Raw genomic sequence first — 18,920 nt, 5'->3', positions numbered from 1 at the left:
GATTCAGATGAATTCTAATATTAATTAAATGATGAACAATTATACGAATTTGAAGCCACTCACTGTTTGAAAAGATAGCACACAAGAACAAAGGAATATAGAATCTTGCAAAACATGTAGCTCAGGGTGTCAAACTCAATTTCATTGAGGGCCACATCAGGGTTGTGTTTGACCTTGGGGGGGCGTGGCCATGGTAAGCTTGACATCACTTGTGTCGGGGTTGCCTGTGGTGGCCCGAGCAACCTGCTAGCAAAAACAGGCTGCTGAGCTCCATTTTCGGCTGCAATGGCCTCCTGCAACCCTTTGCCAGCAAAGAACAGCTGGTCCTTCACTGTTTCCAGGGCTACCCTGCAGGCCAAATCTAAGCACCATGTGGGTCAGATCTGGCCCCTGGGCCTTGACTTTGACAGCCCTGATATAGCTGAAGTGTTACCACCATGGCAAAAGGACGTGATTAACTTCCAGCCTTGTGCGCTTCAACAAGGTCAAATAGTCTGTTATATTCAATTATACAGTTCTAGTGAACTGCAATTTGGACAAGGGACTTTTTCTGGGATTATGGAAAAGATTAAGGCACAAATGGGCAAACTGCATTACACTCACACTTGGATGTTCACACATACTGAAATGTAATCCAAAAATGCGGGGAGCTTGGCTCATTTTCTCTCACATATTAGCTGATCAGGGCTCTGAAACAAGAGTGGGAAACTTGTGGTGCTCTAGAAGTTACCAACGATAGTTCTACAATCCCAGATAGCATAACCAATGGTAATGATTAATGGAAGTTGTAGTTTAAAGACAGAAGTTCCCCACTGATGAAAAAAGCCCTAGTTCTACTCTGCCCAAGTTGTATGCATGAATAAAAAGAGACGTAATCAGAGACTAGCAGCTTGAATACAATAAAAAATATGGTTAAATATTTAAAAATAATTTTGAACTTACTTAATATATTCTTCTTTGTTTTCTTCGGTAACAAGGACGTTGCTACCATTGGGTTTCAAGTCATGGCTCTTTATTTCACCTAGAATTTCTTTATCAACTGAATAATACATTTCTAGGCCACATTCTTCAATATTGTTTTCCCTACAAAATCAATACCACGTGGTGCGATTAATTACTAAAATATTTTTTTACTATGGATATTTTGACAATAAACAATACCATGCTTAGGACTATAATTCATAGCTTTTAAAATCAGCACTCTTTCTCTGAAGCTGTGAGTCATGTTTCCTTTTTACATTATTCTCTGAAGATTACCAGTCGCATGAGAGTGGCACAAAGCCATTATGTAAATGTAATCAGCATTTTGATGAGGTTAATTTTTTTAAAATACATGCTAGTTGTGTTGAGCCCAATGGAAGGTCAATGCATCTAACCTCTAAATCTTACAAAATATGGAACAACATGCCAATGAAAATCAGTGATACATTATTACATTTTGATGTTGGCATAGAACCCCCCTTGAAAGAATGTCGAGGTTTATTTAGCACAGTGGCGTATCCTGTTTATCACAACTTATCTCCTGATGTAAAATCTACAGGCTATCAAAATTAGAAGTATCAATCTGTCTAAATATTTGAACTTCACAAAATATTATTGGCCTTTTGGAGGATCCCAAAGACATGGTTATATTATCAGGAATCCTATGGGGGTATGTAGCTAGTGAGCCACCCAGAGACACACATTAGATGGGTGGATGGGTTGAATAAATAAACAAACAAATTAAATATCTCTATTAAAATATATATTTAAATGTGAATAGCAGAACAAGTTTTCATTAAGAGTTAAATATTTACTAATTTGGTCAAATATATAAACATTTACTTGCATAAAAGTTAATATTCAAAAAGTAGAAATAAGAAACTCACTTAACCCAGATGAGGGAATTATAGAACTCGGGATCTACAGATTCCAAGTCTTTTAATCCAACTGGTTTGTTAAGGATACGTTTGTAGAAAGGTAGAGAGAAACCTGTGTCTATAAATTTTCCATGGAACAATGCCTGAAAAGGATAGAAGGTATTACTTATCTCACATTAGTTGCACTTTGCATATCTGATTTGAAGCCTATGTTACTCTTATCACTTTGAAAGAAATTTTAATGAAAGGAATCCTCACAATGGGATATATGCTACAATTATAGTCTCAATTTTCTTTCTTTTGTTTTTTCCTCTCTGGTTGGCAATTTTTTTCATGTTCACCTTAACAACTATCTCATTGAATAATTCCTCTGTTTTCCAATCAATGATTTTAAAGATGTCAAAAACATTCAGTGTTTTCCTTGAAAATGTAGGCTAAAAGCACAAGGTCATATTGTGAAAACTGGTTGACTTTGTTTTTCTACTGTAACTTGATTTGGAACTTGTGCATAGGTAATTTGTGATCTGTTCTATAATCAGCCATGGTTGTCTAACCCAGTGAACAATGCTGAATAATTTAACTTTTGTCAGTTATTAGAACATGCAAGTCAATATAATTTAGATATGTTTAAAGTACTCAAAAACATCTCTACAATTTCATGTAGAACCAACAAAAAATCTATAGCCTATTTTAACCAAGCATATGGCAGCCTATAATAATTTCAAGTTTTTTTAAGAACATTTCAGAGTAAATTCAGAAAAAAAGAATTATTCTAATAGCACTCTTATCCAAGATATATGATAGATTTTTATCAAAGCAATGTTTTTCTTCTCACCAGGTATTAAGAGGAATAGCAAAATTAAAAGCTTGGCAGCCTTTTAAATATATTGAGCATTCAAATATAAAACACTGGATGGAACACAAGAAAGATCACTGTTGTCAAGGATACCAATATGGTTTTCCTATATCCAATTACATATTTACATAAGGTTTGCTTCCTATTTTAAAAGAAAATGGATAGAGATTCTAGTCTTCTAGAAATTAACCATTTTCAGCTTTGCATGTGGTTTATAATATCTTAAATGTGTTATGAGTATTATTCCATGCACTGAACTCACCATAGCAATAAATCTACCAATAAAGCGGAAGTATTTCAGGTGATCTGGATTGATGTAAGAAGCTGGGTTTATCTGTAGGCAGTAGTTATCCTTCCCTGCATATTCAAACAGGCAATACATTGGATTCAGCACTTCATGCGACAATAGAAAGAACCATTCCCTGAAACCACATAAAGAACTCACAGTCAACACCACAAAAAAAAACACATGCACACACACAACAAACATAAAATTTAGACAGTTGTGTATACATTTCTTTGGTGTAAAAACACTAACAAGCTTGAATATGCCTTTGTTTTTGCATCTATGCCATGAGTTTCAACAAATCTTGCATCTGCTAGACAACATTGCACAAGTTCATAACAAAAAAACTTCAGAGTTATTCAGTGATGTCTACCCCAATTCAGGTATCAATAACAAGTTCACTTTTACAATGTTCACTTTTTGGATGAAATTTGTAGGAGAAAGAACGGCAGAACCTAGGGGAGGAGTCAAAAGAGGAATCAGCCTAGACTCTATGTAGTCACAAATGGGCTAAATCCAACCCCTCTTGAATGCTGTTGAACTCTATTCAATGCCTAGTGCTGTTAGTTCAGTAGATTCCTGTACATGGGCATGAGTAATAATAAATCAACTTAATTGGAACTTCACATGTGGTCTAGGTCTTTTGTGCCTGACAAATTCTTTTATCATATTTATTTCTATGACAACACAAAGTTTTATTTTCATCACTATTTCAATCACTATTCTTGAAATCTCCATGTATTTCAATTGACCACTAAACTGCTTAAGAATATTGAGAAAAATTAATGATATCTAAATTGCTGTATAATATCTAACATATAGTTTACAAAATCACATTCCTGATGTTGATTTTTCAAGGTGTTTAGTTCCAATATTCATACAGATAGCCGATATGCTTATGTATTTGGCTTTACAAAAAATCTTTTATGATCTGAAGAGTAGGCAAGGATGTTTGAATGTGCTGTATACCTGAAACTATGGATGAATACTGCATTGAAATAAATTTCTGCATGATAGTAGCTTCTTAAATTAGCAACAATTCCAACTGTTCTCAGATTTCTAAAAAATTAAATACTGAATTGGATCCAAAGATCATCATATTTTTGCAAAGGATTTAGTTACTGTAATTCTAGACCTTTGTTTTTAATGAGTTTATAGAAAATATAACTAAATTTGAACCTCACAGTATGTACTTTACAGAGGGCATTTAAAAAGTCTTTTAATATAATGGGGGCAATAATGAAAAAACTAAAACCTCAATTTCTTAAGCAACTTTCTACAGCAAAATTTTACAGTTTTATGGGTTTTATGAATTGGCATACTTACCGTGCAACACCTCCATAATCTAAGCCTTCTTCTCCTGGAAAAATGACCCACAAGCGTCTTCGTAGGTCCACCGCACTGAGGCTCATTATCTTCACAGGAAAAAAAAAATCAAACGTTACTTAGAATATTAATAGTTATTCACATAGCTATTTAGACTGAAGCACATGTAAGGCAGAGATTCAAGTTGAAATTAGGAAAAAATGTTGATCAAATAATTTTAGGAAAAAAATATTACTTAGTTCAAAAATTTCTGCTCATTTACCTGCTGAAATGAATCTTCAAACAGTGTTTTCCTGCTCACGTTTATTTTTATATGCTGGGGCATAGAGAGTTGCTGAAATGTAAGAAATACATTTGAAAAACAAACATATTAGATAATCATAATTACAAACATATTGCACTCTCAGCAGGAACTCACTCTCTCAAACACTCTCAGAAGGAACTGTGAATAAATTAATTACTTATCCAGAATAGGAGGCACTTTATGTTCATACCCAGCAATTTTCTTATTACAAAATAAGAAATATTCTTGCATTTATTTTATGCCCACGTAGCGCATCTGATAAAATACAGATACAGGCAATGTCTGATATATTATATGAAAATTTAAAAAGTTGATAATCAAGAAAATCTTAATTGTAAACAAAATTATAATTCATGTGTGCAAGGAAAGATGTGAAAAGTTGGTCTACAGAGTCATAGAAGAAATGTATCTTCATGCATAAGGGTTACCCTCCAAGAAGGCAAATCCATAAAAGGACAAACGGTGAACTCATTATAAAGAAACATTGCTATCTTCATGGTGAAGTGATCTGAATACAAAGTATTACTGTGTAATCTTTTGGAAAAAGGTGACATGCCAATTCTGTAATTTTCCCATTAACATGTTTTTTATAATTAAATATGTTAATCACAGTTTACATTGTTTACATTATTCATAAATTCAGTATTCAATATTTATCTGTGAGTACTTCAAATTTGGTTTCAAAATATGGATGCCTCTTCATAGCAACATAGCAAAATGCCCTCTCACTGAACCGGTAGTAAACTGGTTAGGAACCCACCACTGGGCAGGAAGACGTGGTTTGTTTGTTTCGGGTCTGCATGCATTACAAGACAATTTTTAAAAAAGAAAAACTGCTGCAGAGTGAGAGGAACCCAATATCTCTTTTTCCTCTTCAACCCTTATGTTGCTGGAGCTGTTTTAATACACATCAGCTTCAGAAAATCCAGGACTAGAAACCTAGTTGCAGGAGCTGATGTATAATATCAGAAAGGATTATATAAATATTTCTTACTCTGAACATACAGAGGCAATATAAGCTCTGATTTGATTAATCATGATTTTCAAATATGTCATGACTGAATTAAAAGCAATAATAAATCATGCCATAAATAAACCAAAACAATAATCCAAATGCTAACCTACACAAATCACAATATGGCATAACAAATTGCATGATTTCAGGCAAGGTTAAATATTTTGCAGATAGCAAGAGCTTCATGATTACACTTGTAAAGGAAAGTATCTCTCACCTGACACCAAAATCGGAAATATTGGACCTTTGCTTTGAAATCACGAACATAGGCTATTTGAGGTCCATTGTCTCTGGAAGCAAAAACAAGGTGACACTGATTAGGCACAAATGTATATTCAGTTAAGGATTTTGCCTAAATAACTGAATAAAATTGATCAGAAAAATATGCTATCAGAATGCATGCCATATTTCCCCAATGGAATTGGCCCACCCCACTGGTGCTGGCAGAAACGGCCCGCTGCAGATCCCACCAGCCAAGAAATTTTGGTTTGGTGGGATCCAGAAGAGCCTTTTCTGCTATGGCTCCCATCCTTTGGAACATCTTGCCTCAGGAGACAAGATCAGCTGCTCCTCTTTTAGACTTCAGAAAAAGCTTGAAAACCTCTTTCAGGCACGTAGTCCTGAAAGAGAAGCTGGCTAGAAGTAGGTAGTACACTAACAGAGAAGGCACCTCACCTCTGCCCCAAAACCCTTGTTTTTTAGCTTGTTTTATTTTTTGTAATTTGGTGCAAGTTGGCACCAAATAAACTTGATTGATTGATTGATAAATAATAAATAAAATAAAATCCCTCCTCACAATAAAGTATTTCTCCATAAAAAATCATTACTTAAAACAGCAATTTCCTATCTTGTGTTAAATATAAACTTTCTTTTTAGAATTAGGAGGATTTTTTTAGTCCACCTTGGAGTGACGTGTGTGTGTTGTGTGTGTGTTTATACAGTTGGCACTGCCCCAACTGTAAAAGAAGTCAAGGGGCATCTGGTTTCCTCCCTGATAATACTTTAAAAAAAACTGCTGATGATCCTTGGGAATTGCAGTTTATCCCAGAAAAGATGGACTTTCACCCTGGCATCAGAACCCAAAGAGAAGGATAGTCTATTTCAGTGTATGGATTTCATCACTTAGAATTTTGGGAGTTGGAAGCCCATACATCTACAAGTTGCCAAGATTGAGAAACCCTCGTCTACTTCATCCATTCCTTTTCTCTCATTCCTAACATACAACCCAGCTAGTGCAAATTAAATGGAAAGATTTGAAAAAGTGGAGGGAAAGGTGATATGAAGAAAGATAAATTGGAAGTCTTCTTTTCATTCTAATTTCAATGAAAGCAAGGAGAACAATTCCAAATAAGAAAGTGAAAGGACAGGAAAAATCTATTTGCCAATATCTCTAATGTTCAGTGTCACACCACTTTTAGTTTTAAATGGATTTAGCTGCGTAGCATTTACATTACATTAAACATTAAAATACTGAAAAATAATTGCCTTTAAGCATTATCTTGTTTTGTTTTAGAAACTGCCCGGAAGCAGAAATAAACCTGACCTGCCTTGAGAATAAGGGGTATATAGAAGAGAAAAAGTTCAATATTCAGACTGGTATATTAATCAGTCTTATCAAATAATATTTGATCAGAAAGTAGCATTGTAATTTAGTTAATATGAAAGAGACCCAACCACTATTGTGTTAACCCTGTCCCTTTTTACAGACTACCCAAACACTATTGATATTTTAGGAGGAAAAAAACATACAAAGCAGATTTTCCAGTACGAGGATCGATATATGTTGTTGTTCTTCTGTTGTGATCCACAAAATATGGAATTCCATCCACAGTGAATCTCATTTCCCAGCCCTCTGGTAAAGGTTTTTCATTTAATTGACTATGAAAAGATACAAAAGATATGAACTGCATGTTACAAAACTGATGGACTATGCAAATCATATCTGCCTCTTAAATCCAAACTAGCAGTTATTTGAGCAGAACTTTAATTGTCCATTACCATTTACCTGGTACTCAAAGGAATTGTGTCATTAGAAGGGAAAAAAACAGAGACATTTAGTAAGAGAATATTAAAAATGCTGCTATTTCTGCTCAGTGATCATGTTTCTTTCTCTACTAGATTATCAAAGCGAACAAATAACACTGTTTTCGTTACAGCATACAGGGTATGTCTTTGCCATTCTGTTCTTTCTTTTAAACTCAAAATATGCCATTACATCTGAATATTTTATAAGGTAGTAGACACTTGTTACACCTTAACTTTCATGTTGTTTTTCATTTTTATCATTTAAATATTCAACAAAATGGACAGGAGAAATAATCACCATTCTTTGAGCTCATATTTCAAACACTGATGCTGCAAGTATTCTGTATGTCACATGTAATTATACTGCATCTTAATCAAATGTTAATATTTAACCTTAGTAAGATTTCCACTGAGGGTCCAAAGAGACAAATGTGATATCATCAAGCTCTACTCAATGCATGTGCATTTTTGAGTTATTACTACACTACTTATTTTAGCAAGAAACCATCGAAGTTAGAAGATTCTCCATACCTTTCTGAATTACAGATCTTTTAGTACTCAATGTTATTTTCACTGCTTGTAAGGAAAAAAAGCATACTCTTTGGAATATTGTTGAACAATGCTGGATCTTACCCTTGACTCCTGGGATCTTCCCACTGTGTGATGCGAGTATTATGATTGACAAAATATACTCTGCCATTGCTGTCTGTTCTCTTTTCTGAGAGAAAATACAGTAATATGTTGTTAATTTTGATATGACATATCTAAGTAATATTTATATGATCACATTTGTTCATGGAAAATATCTCACCCAACTTATGTAAGTCTTATTGCTATTGTTACTATGCACTACGACAATTTGGATGACCCTCCACTCAGAACCAGTGTTAAGGGCTTCTAAGGCAAAGCTTAGGATGTGTAATAGGAGATGAACTTGCTCAAATGGAACCTTTCAGAGGATGTAAGGAATTGCAAGTATGGAAATTATCACTGAGAAAGCATTTATTTTGACACCATCCAACTACATTTTGGCAGCTTTGAAATTACTTCATGTTGATTTTAATCTTAAACACTTTACCTGGAAATATGGTCTTTTGTAATAGTTATGTAGATGAAGTATTTAAATTGATCTAGAAGCTTAATTCCTCTTTATAAGATGCCAGTGCAAGAGCAACAAAGAGTAAATCTACTCTCAGAAAAAAAAATAGGCATCACTTTTTTTGAGTAATCCTCCTTCAGCAGGATACATCCTCTCACTGTTTATCCCTTAAGAAACAAAGGTCAAATCCTGATTCTAGATTTTGAACAATTATGCAGTTCTGCATGTAAAGTAGTAAAAAATAAATTGACATTATGCATTAACTCCATAAATGGGGAAAAAACATTTCATGTGGCTTATGCATCAGTGCCCCTGCATGTAAGCTTTGGGATCATGAATGTCAGATAAGAAAAAAATATATCCTGGTGATTACTAAATGAAATGAGTAAGAATAAATTCCAAATAAGTGAAACTAGAAACTAGAACTTAAAAAGTATCTTACCCCATCCATGTGGCAAGGGACCAAGAGGATCAAATTCTTTATTCTGTGTGAAATCTTGATTCTACAATCACAAGAAGACACATCTTAATAACCACTAATTAAACTGTCCTAGTGGTGATCTACAATCTGTGCTACACGTATATTATTTTAAAACAAGATTTCTCTTTCAAGACTTAAGGGATATTTTATAAATAAGACTGAGTTCAAGTGAAATCTAATGTAATATTGCAAGTGAATCTCTTTCTTGAATAAATTATGATTACAATCTCTATATTGGGCTAAATGTTACTTGTATTGTTCCAAGAAAGGCATAAAACATAATCTGAAATATCTAAGCCGTACTACTCTGAAGTAAAGAATTATTTAAAATAATATTGTAAGAAGAAGTAATTTTCCAAAAACTATAAATGGAAAAACAATAATTTCTCTCTATAGCAAGCAAATCACATTTAAATTTTATTGTACTTCTTTGTTTTTGGAAGCTTAATGGATTCTCAATAGAAATTAATTAATATAGTGTTCTCTCAATTCTTAATTTTAATTATATGGTATTGTGCTAATGTATCTGTTAGATTTGATTTGCAACCCATTCTTCAGTAAGTTCTCACCCCATATATGAACCTCTGGTTAAATTGTTGCATAGCTCCTTGAAGCTGGCTACGCTGAAGTTGCCATTGCTCATAATTACGGACAGATTCCAGAGTTGGTCGTTGCCAAGTGGTTGTTCTGGTAAAATGGTCAACGTAATAAATCCGTCCCATGTTGTCTACTCGGCGCTCCCAACTAAAGAACAAGGATGATATATTTAAATGAAAGCAGCACAGACCACAAAGAACATAGCAATCAGATAAAAGAAAGAAAACGGAGAACATATGCAGTACAAAGGACACACACGCAAATAGGGAGCCCTATGTTTGCCACTTGGGGGTCTTGAATGAAAGCCAGGATATAAATCTACACACAAATGGCTATTCCTTTTACATTATTCAAGTGTATTATATATATATTAATAAATATATTAGTGTATGAAAAATGGGATTTGATTGCATTCTTGTCAATTGAATCAGAAAAAGATAGGGGCAGTACAGCAAACCTAACTGCTGAATGTCCAACTGCTTAGGAATGTCCCAAATTTCTAGATCTACAACAACAACAACATTCAAAAGCAATAAAACATATGACTCCCAAAGCAATAACAACCTAGCAAAAAACAATCCGTGAGTTAATATATTGAGAATTGCTCACCCTGGAGGAAGAGGCTCTGGCCTATCCCACGTTGTTCTTTTTTCTACATGATCTACATAATACACTCGGCCATGCTGATCAACTCTTTGTTCCCACCTGGAAAAAAACAATAACGTGTGAATTTATTCAAATACCTTCACCTTGTTGCTTATTTGAAAGTGGCTTCTTAAGCCTTCTACAATTGCAATATATAATAAGTGCATTTTCTTCATATTTAGACATTATATAAAGCAAAGTGTTCTGCCTCAAGTGCTGTAGGCTTGCTCTGGGTATGCAGTTAACTCCACATTTGGGAATCTCATTCAGATCGAATTTATTATCAGGCATTCTTAATAACAAAACTTACATTCCAGTGTTAAGATACTTCTGACTTTCTATAATCTGTCCCCTCACGTGGTGTAAAAAGATGATGATTTTGTTCCCAGGTTGAAGCACACACGTTGCTTTCCCAGTTCAAAATGACCGGCTATTGTCTCTGCACACAGGCAGAATGCTTCAGTGGCCAATCAGAAACACAGGTATGATCACATGTCATGGAACTACAATTCCCATAAGGCAGCCTCTCCCTACATTCCCAGGAGATGGTTTCTTAAAGGAGACATCTCTTAATTCCTACACTATCTATATACTGTTGGGGCAGCACATAAAGGCTTACTTTCATTTCACATTTGTAAGTTTGCTATTACTATAGTGCAATCCTTGATAAACAAAATTCTTCAACAATTTGCAATTTCACAAATTTCTTGGACTAAAAATATTTGTCACGTTAGAACTGTCCGCTTTTTAACTCAAATATTTAGGGTGGCAAACATGATATTTCTCATTTTAACCTCGGTAATTTTGCAAACTATTGTAGGGTAAGAATTTTGGATCAACTACCCGTCTTAATTTGGCAGTTAGGACCTGAATCACTCTCTGTGATCTAGTGCTCTGACAGTACCCATTTCCCATCACACTTTTAAGTTTTGGAAAAAGCAGAGCAAAACCTGCTTATCATTCCAATGAATTCTATTCTATTCATATTTTTACAGTATATATTCTATTTAGTTGTACTACAATCCTTCTAATAAGACGACGACCATTCAGATGTAGCCAATTTTATCTTTACCATATCACGCTAACTTGAGAACAAGAATTTATGATGATCTAGTGGTGCTGCACCACTTGGAAAATAGCCACACTAGTTCATATTTCCCAATAATTTCTAATCATATGTTGGAAACAATATCATTTTATTTATAAACTGTGTTTTCCCACCAGTATTGCAGAAGGCCATCTAAGTATACCTGCTTAGCTGTCTTGTTTGGGTGCTGCAATCAACATTCGTTGCTATAGGAATTTTGATATTTGTGTCATCATATGAGATTTCATAAATAACTTTAAAAACTGGTTTATAGATGGCAGAATTATATTTCTGAATATACAAATCATATTTTGGATGATTTCAGGCATGAAAGAGATGCAAGAAAGTGCTGCCTTTCAGAGGAAAAGCTGCTAAGCTCCAAAATTACTTGTAATACAGAATTTAACAATGTTGAACACTTGCCCAGGTGGAAGAGGACCTTGGCTAACTGTAGGATGGGGCTGCGAAATGGGAGTTGCTGGCTGAACTTGTCTGCATATGGGTGGAGTCGTTACAGGAGATGCTGCAGGAAGAGCTGTCCCTGCAGTTCCTCCATCAGAACTTGGTTCTGCTGCTGAAGTGCTTGCGGTTGGCACAGTTTCTTTATTAGCCGCTTCTGATTCTGTGGAAGAAGGGCCATTGACACATGCTGCAGAGAATAGAGATTGGAAAGAAGGCAATGATTACTTTTACTCTGGTGCATCAGAGAAAGGCTGTAGGCTTCTACAGGGTACATGATAATAGTAGCATTATTAGACTATTTTGATTAAGAATGGTCAAGTAAAAAAGCCTTTAAAAATACCTAAATATCAAAACTCATTTATAACACTACATTAAAAATTAGGGATTGTTTTGGAAAAGGTAGCTCCCAGTTAAATTTTAACCAATTCCATTTCAGGGAAAGTGTAGTTTCAGAAAATTAAGATGAACAATTTGGGATACAAGTTCTCGTTCTCTGAATCACAAAAATTTGGAAGTCTTTAATGAGAATATTCACATTTTCAGGATGCAATATATAAATATATAAATTTATATATATAAATATAAATATAAATATAAAGGGTTTTTGGGGGGGGGTGTCATGTAAATGAATGAATAAATTTAAAAATTAAAGTTATTTCAGTATTTATTATGTCAATATGGTGAAATCTTCCAAACTTTAATCATCCATATCCTAGCATTGTATACTTCTCTTTATATAGTTTGAGAATGTTTTCCTGAAAGTCAGAAAGTTAAACAGTGCAGTGGGCAAACAATGGCAATAGTACTTAGATTTATATACTGTTCCCTAGTGCTTTAGATGCTTCCCTGAGCAATTTACAAATGTCAGCATATTGTCCCCAACAATCTGGGTCCTCATTTTACCAATTTCGGAACCTTGAGCTGGTCAGGAACGAATTCCTGGCAACATTCATAAGTAAAATAAACTCTGGACTCAATTTGAAAACTTATCTCATACTGATATTCACATACCAACTGGAGCTGAAGGCCTACGTGGGGTGGGTGGAGGTGGTCGAGAGGGCCTCGGAGGTCTAGAAGGCTTGAAGCCACCATTTGCAATTAATGGAGAGTCACTAGTATTAGCCTCCTTGTTTTCACTGGAAACAGCAGTCTCACAATTATCAACACTGCCACACCTTTAATAGAAAGGAAAACACGATTTATCCCTGAAACCTGAAATTTGCATCTAGATAAAAAGAGTAAGTTAAATTTCCAAATCAAATACTATCTACTGTGCTATATAAGAGTGCAAAGGATCACTGAAGATATATAACAACCTCCAGTGTTATATAACAACCTCCAGCTTTTGAAATTGTCCCCATAATGAAGAGGGTAAGCTCTTATTTTGCTTTGAAAAAGGGGAAGGAGAGCAAAACAGGTAAAAAAAATATGCAGGTATGTTGTAAAAACTTCACGAAAAAGGTGAAATTTCAATAAGTGCAGGTTTATTTCATGTGTTATTCTGAAAAGCAATTCTTGACATAAGAGATACTAGAATGGATTTGTAAGAAAAAATGGGCTGGGATCAAAAACACTTGGGTGGGGCAACACCATAGAGATGTTTGGATGAGCTGCCAGCTCAGGATCCTCACATAGGCAGGAAGTCAGCGTAGGTTGTTATGGTTGGCCTTCATATAGCCAGAGTGACATGAATAATTCTGACAGCATAGTGCTGAAAGACGAGAAGGATTTTATGACATTAGAACATAGATACAATTCACCAGATATTAAACCGTGTCATTGAATCTGTTTATATTCATCTGCTCTCTGCTTAGTCTTTCTGAATTACTCTGTTTACTTTAAATACATATTTAAATATAAATTTTAAATGTATTTATGCTGAGTCAATTATAGCTAGGCCAGCAATCATCTAGAACTCATGGTAAGATACAACTGGAACCACCGTACCTTGTTTCATTTTTTGCTTTGGAGCCATCATTTTGGTCAGGACCTTAAACATAAGGCAAATACAAATTTACAACATTTATCACACTAAAAAGATATAAACATTACATAATTATACCAGGCAACCTTATGCACACTGAATATATGATAAAGTGAGACCATAGGTGTCCCACCAAACAGAAGAAACCAGAACCAGGATCCAGGAAACAGTTCTTAGCTGAGCAACAGAGGAGGCTGGCAATTTTCACCAATAGCTCCTTTCACTTAAGTCTTAAGCCCTCATTATCCCTTCAGTGTTGTTCTGAACCCTAACCCTCAAAATTAGGTAAGCTTTTTCAGGAGCTGAGAAAACGGAAAGATAATTCTGTGATTTTATATAAATTAAAATCAGAAAAGACAGGGAATTTGTAGATACCATTGCTTGTCTTTGATTAAAACATACATTGGTGATGTCTGAAAATAAACAACTGACATTTGCAGGAAGACCAAAGGCTATGGAGAGCACAGTAGAGACAGTTACTTTTCTCCAACCTGTTGCCTTTTGATATCTTGGACTACGTTCTTTTAATTCCTAGTTCATGTGCCTACAGTCAATGCGAATTGAAAATGATAGGTGATATAGCTCAACATATTTATGTGATATAGCTCAACAGGTTTATGTGATATAGATACTCTATAGCAGTGATAGTAAACCTTTTTTGGCTACCGTGCCAAAAGCGGGGGGGGAGCACAGATGGGTCGTGCGCCGGTGTGCCACACCCACAATGATATGTGCGCGCGCTCCCCAGCATTCCCCCCCTTTTGCCACGGTTTTCCCGCCTTCCCCAGGCACACACCCCTGATACCCTCTGGAGGCCTCAGGAGCTTCCCAGAAGGCTCCAGAGAGCAAAAAATGGGCCTACGGAAACCCAGAAGTTCGGGAATGGTGACTTCTGGTTTGTCCATAGGGTCGATTTTCGACATCCAGAATCTTCATGAAAAAAGGCCTACAGACAAACCAGTAGTCCCGGTTTGCTTTAGGGCCATTTTTTGCCCTTCAGAGCTTTCAGGGAAGCCTCCTGAAGGCTGCGAAGGTCAAAAATTGGCACTACGGACAAACTGGAAGTCACCATTCCAGAACTTCCTGAACCTGAAGGGCCCATTTTCAACCTCCGGAGGGCAAAAAAACGGCCCTACAAGCAAACCGGAAGTGACTTCCAGGTTCCCCATAGGGCCGATTTTCGACCTCTGGAGCCTTCAGGGACCTTCAGGAAGCTTCCCTGAAGGATCTGGAGGGCAAAAACTGGCCCTATAAGCAAACCAGAAGTGACTTCTGGTTTGTCTGTAGGGCCGGTTTTCGACTTCCAGAGCCTTCAGGGGCCTTCAGGAGGTTTCCCTGAAGGCTCCGCAGGGTGAAAAACAGCCCTACGAACAAACCGGAAGTCCATTCCCGAACTTCCAGTTTGCCCTTAGGGCCGGTTTTTCACGCTTTGGAGGCTTCAGGGAAGCCTCCGGAGGGCAAAAAATGGCCTCAAAAGAAGGCCGAAGTCAGATGGCCAGCACGCATATGTGCGCTGGCCAGCTGACAGGGCAATGCCTTGCATGCCCTGACAAATGGCCCCACATGCCACCTGTGGCACGCGTGCCATAGATTCGCCATCACGGCTCTATAGGAAAATATTACTCACTTCTTATGCTTGAGGCATCACCATTAGTCAGAAGCTCAGGATCCACCTGCATACCATCTAGACATACAGACAACTCTCCAATTCCATCAGCTGGTTCTTTGTCACCAATAAGATCCATGTTCACAATCACTTCCTCAACTATGTAAAAAACAGAAATAGCTATTAAAATGTTTTAATTGCTTAAAGCTAAGCAAATGTGTTAGAATTGTTAACAACATATTTAAATCCCCCACATATGCATTTTAAAGAGTTGCTGATAGAGTTAACTATAATACAATGCTCCTTTCCTATTTTCCCTATTTATCTTTATATCAGCCCTTATTGTGCCACACATTCTTCACTAGTCTATGGAAGTAAATCTCATTGATGAAATGAGCTCTTATCATTGTTCCATTATTGTACCAACTGAAAAAGGCTTAGATATTTTGACATTCACCAAAAGAACCACAAATGCTTTTCAGATGTTCTAAAGTTACCTGAATGCGCAATTCAGCAGCAAAGGTTCCTGCAAAGTGTTTTTGTTACTGCATTTTAAAATAGGATTTCCACTCAAATCACTCGACTAATATGATTTTTAAAAATCAGAGTTTTTTGCAAACATTTTTCTTAGTTCAACTCATTTATTTCTGTATAATTTTAAGTATCAACATCCCTTAGAAACATCACCATACATTAATGTGCATTTCAAAGTGTTGAGAATGAATTAGAATGGTATTGTTTAAAATCTAAGAAATGACTCATTACTATTATGTAGAAATAGACAGCAACAGCTTGGCTAATTTGATTGACATTAAACCAAGAGTTTCCAATATATACAAACATTATAAAATTGGGAAGATCCTTCCAGGGAAGAAATAGCAAACTGAAGATGGCTCTGCTAAAAGTGATGCTGATAACCACAATGGAATGAAGAGCCAACAAATAAAAGTGGCTTGTCATAATTCCTCTCCAGGCAAGGAGAGGACTTGAGATTGCTCACAAGTTCTTCAGACAATTGCTCTTTGTGAATTGGTCCTCCTTAAATCTAATTTAGAACTCAGAACATAATTGGTTCAAGTTCAAAAATATTTCCAGAATGTACAGATAACCCAATTTGAACTTGAAAGAACTGGTGTTTTTTTTTACTTCCAGATTATTTCGAATTCAATTGTTTTAATTTTGAAATTATAAGCATGCCTGTATCAGACACAGCTATGCTGTTTATTTCTTTTTAAAAGAGGGCTCCATATATGTAAAAGTATATCATTTTCAGTAATTTGTTGCTACATACTTACGTTTCATATTATTTGCTTTTAGTTTCTCCTGAATGTCTAGAGTGGCACTTCCAAGTAAGATATCTGATTTCAATGTTTGATGACTCCATACACGAAAATGTAGCTTGCTAACAGGGGAGACAATTCTAAAGAAGCAGAAGCAGTATCAAACAAACTTTTCTTTCCTTCATTTAAATTATGTATCAAAATGCCACAGAAATATCTATTTTGAAAGTAGTTGCTAATAATATAAAATGTTGAAGGCTGGAGTTTTTAGGTGAAATATGAACTCTAATCAAAAGTGCTAGTCACTTTACTATGTTAACTTTTTTTTAAGCTTTTTTAACACACATTTATACTAGTATTTCCAGCTGCTGATCAAGCATTTTCTGAAAGAAAATATTGAACCGTGGGAATATTCAATGTGGTATATTATCCAACATACAAATATTTTTTAGTTATTTCAAAACAATATAATGAATAATTTTGAGTTCTTTCTTTCTACAACTGTTTACCCTACTCCAGAAGTCATTCCAGTGGAGTACTTCTTTTTCTTAGCTGCCAAAAAAGCTGTTAAGGTTTTGACATTTGCTTTAATTAAACTATACTATTTTGGCCTTTCATTGAACTGAAAGGGGGTAAATTTCTACAAACTATAATGTTTGATACCTACAGATCATGCAACAAACTATTACAATATTGATCATTCCTGGATTTGGTTTTTCTTAAAATGTTTTGGCATTTTTTCTGGCACAATATATAGTAGAATATCCAGAGTCTTAGAAGTATCTCTAGAAGTATTTGTTTTATTGATTTTTGGTATTTTTTATTCATTATTTTAATGGATGCTAAACTGATAACTGATATACACGCTGTTACTGAGAAACAATTCATTAATGTTTCTTCCGACACTTTCTTGTAAAAAAAAAAACTCCTTGCCAGTATCTCTCCCTGAATTTTGGATTCGTATGCACAATGAGTGCCAAGAAGTTAAAGAGAAAGCTACGAACATACTGATTCCATTTACAACAGTTAGTCAATGTTTTTCTACAGTTGTGGTTAGAAATAATAAAGATCAATCAAAAGTAAATGTTAAATGACAATTGAAAATAGCTACCTTAAAATAAAACCTGGATTTCAGGAGTTATAGAAAAGTTAGCAAGCTTCCCATTTAAAGTAACTAATTTCATTTCCAATTAAACGGTATTCTTTTATAAAGTTGTAATGGTTGTCATTGTTTTGACAAACACATTAACATTTAGTAAACACTGATATATGTACTTCTTTCCCCATTTAATCCCAATGAAGTCATTTGTTTTATTCTTTGGGGCCAGGGGGTTTGAACAAATTCATTTATTATTTTAAACAGTTGCGGCATCAAGTAGCCTGAGAACTCCAGGCATTTATTAGGTTTAGAAGGCTGCCCAAATGGAGACTTTCTCCATTTATTTGGGGACCAACAAATTTAAATAAACAAAATTCTGTATGCCCATGAACATGTATACTCTTTCCTTATAAGCACTGCATTTTTCCATTATCAATATTCATCCCATAATATTATCTGATTGTATTTCATTTTTTCTTAGAATGAAATGTTATTTCTCAACTTACACTGTAAGATGCTGTTTCCATTTTGGACTGTTGGTATTGTTGCATTTTTCTGTCTTCTTTGACTGACCATCAACCCAAACTTCCACATATGGGCTGGGTCCGAACCACTTGTTTTTGTTTTCTTTCAACTTTGCAGAAATAACTTGAAAAATAAGAGAGAACAACATGGTCAAAAACGACCTGCAGATAGGTATCACATTGTTTCATATTATTCAGTCCATTTAAGTCAAGGAATGAAGCATTTATTACAGCAGAACTAGATCAAAACTAAACTGAAAGATGTCCAATATTTAAAACAGATAGCAACATTATAATACAGATTATAAACACTTTATTTAGAATGGAGGCCGGAAAGTATGTTATAGCTCCTTAAGTGTGCATTTCATTTGAATAAGCTAAATAT

The 18,920-nt window shown here is 35.2% G+C and overlaps 1 protein-coding gene across 2 annotated transcripts in view; it reads right to left on the bottom strand.

Annotated features, from left to right (window-relative positions):
* Positions 1-18,920, bottom strand: part of ITCH (itchy E3 ubiquitin protein ligase) — a 55,263-nt gene that overhangs the window by 7,711 nt on the left and 28,632 nt on the right. For both annotated transcript variants that reach the window (XM_081948352.1, XM_081948351.1), the window contains exons 3-19: positions 18,518-18,659; positions 16,928-17,052; positions 15,654-15,791; positions 13,990-14,032; positions 13,054-13,217; positions 12,004-12,229; positions 10,458-10,553; positions 9,821-9,995; positions 9,213-9,273; positions 8,305-8,389; positions 7,396-7,524; positions 5,864-5,936; positions 4,590-4,661; positions 4,328-4,416; positions 2,978-3,137; positions 1,869-2,002; positions 943-1,083 (exon numbers count right to left, since the gene is read on the bottom strand). In XM_081948352.1, coding sequence (XP_081804478.1) covers positions 943-1,083; positions 1,869-2,002; positions 2,978-3,137; positions 4,328-4,416; positions 4,590-4,661; positions 5,864-5,936; positions 7,396-7,524; positions 8,305-8,389; positions 9,213-9,273; positions 9,821-9,995; positions 10,458-10,553; positions 12,004-12,229; positions 13,054-13,217; positions 13,990-14,032; positions 15,654-15,791; positions 16,928-17,052; positions 18,518-18,659 — 2,053 coding nt within the window. The remainder of the gene's footprint in view (positions 1-942; positions 1,084-1,868; positions 2,003-2,977; positions 3,138-4,327; positions 4,417-4,589; positions 4,662-5,863; positions 5,937-7,395; positions 7,525-8,304; positions 8,390-9,212; positions 9,274-9,820; positions 9,996-10,457; positions 10,554-12,003; positions 12,230-13,053; positions 13,218-13,989; positions 14,033-15,653; positions 15,792-16,927; positions 17,053-18,517; positions 18,660-18,920) is intronic.

This window comes from Natrix helvetica, assembly GCF_964273705.1.
Source record: "Natrix helvetica genome assembly, chromosome: 3".
NCBI classification, from domain to species: domain Eukaryota; kingdom Metazoa; phylum Chordata; class Lepidosauria; order Squamata; family Natricidae; genus Natrix; species Natrix helvetica.
The sequence above is the reverse complement of the archived record's forward strand: the minus strand, read 5'-3'. Positions and strand labels throughout refer to the sequence as shown.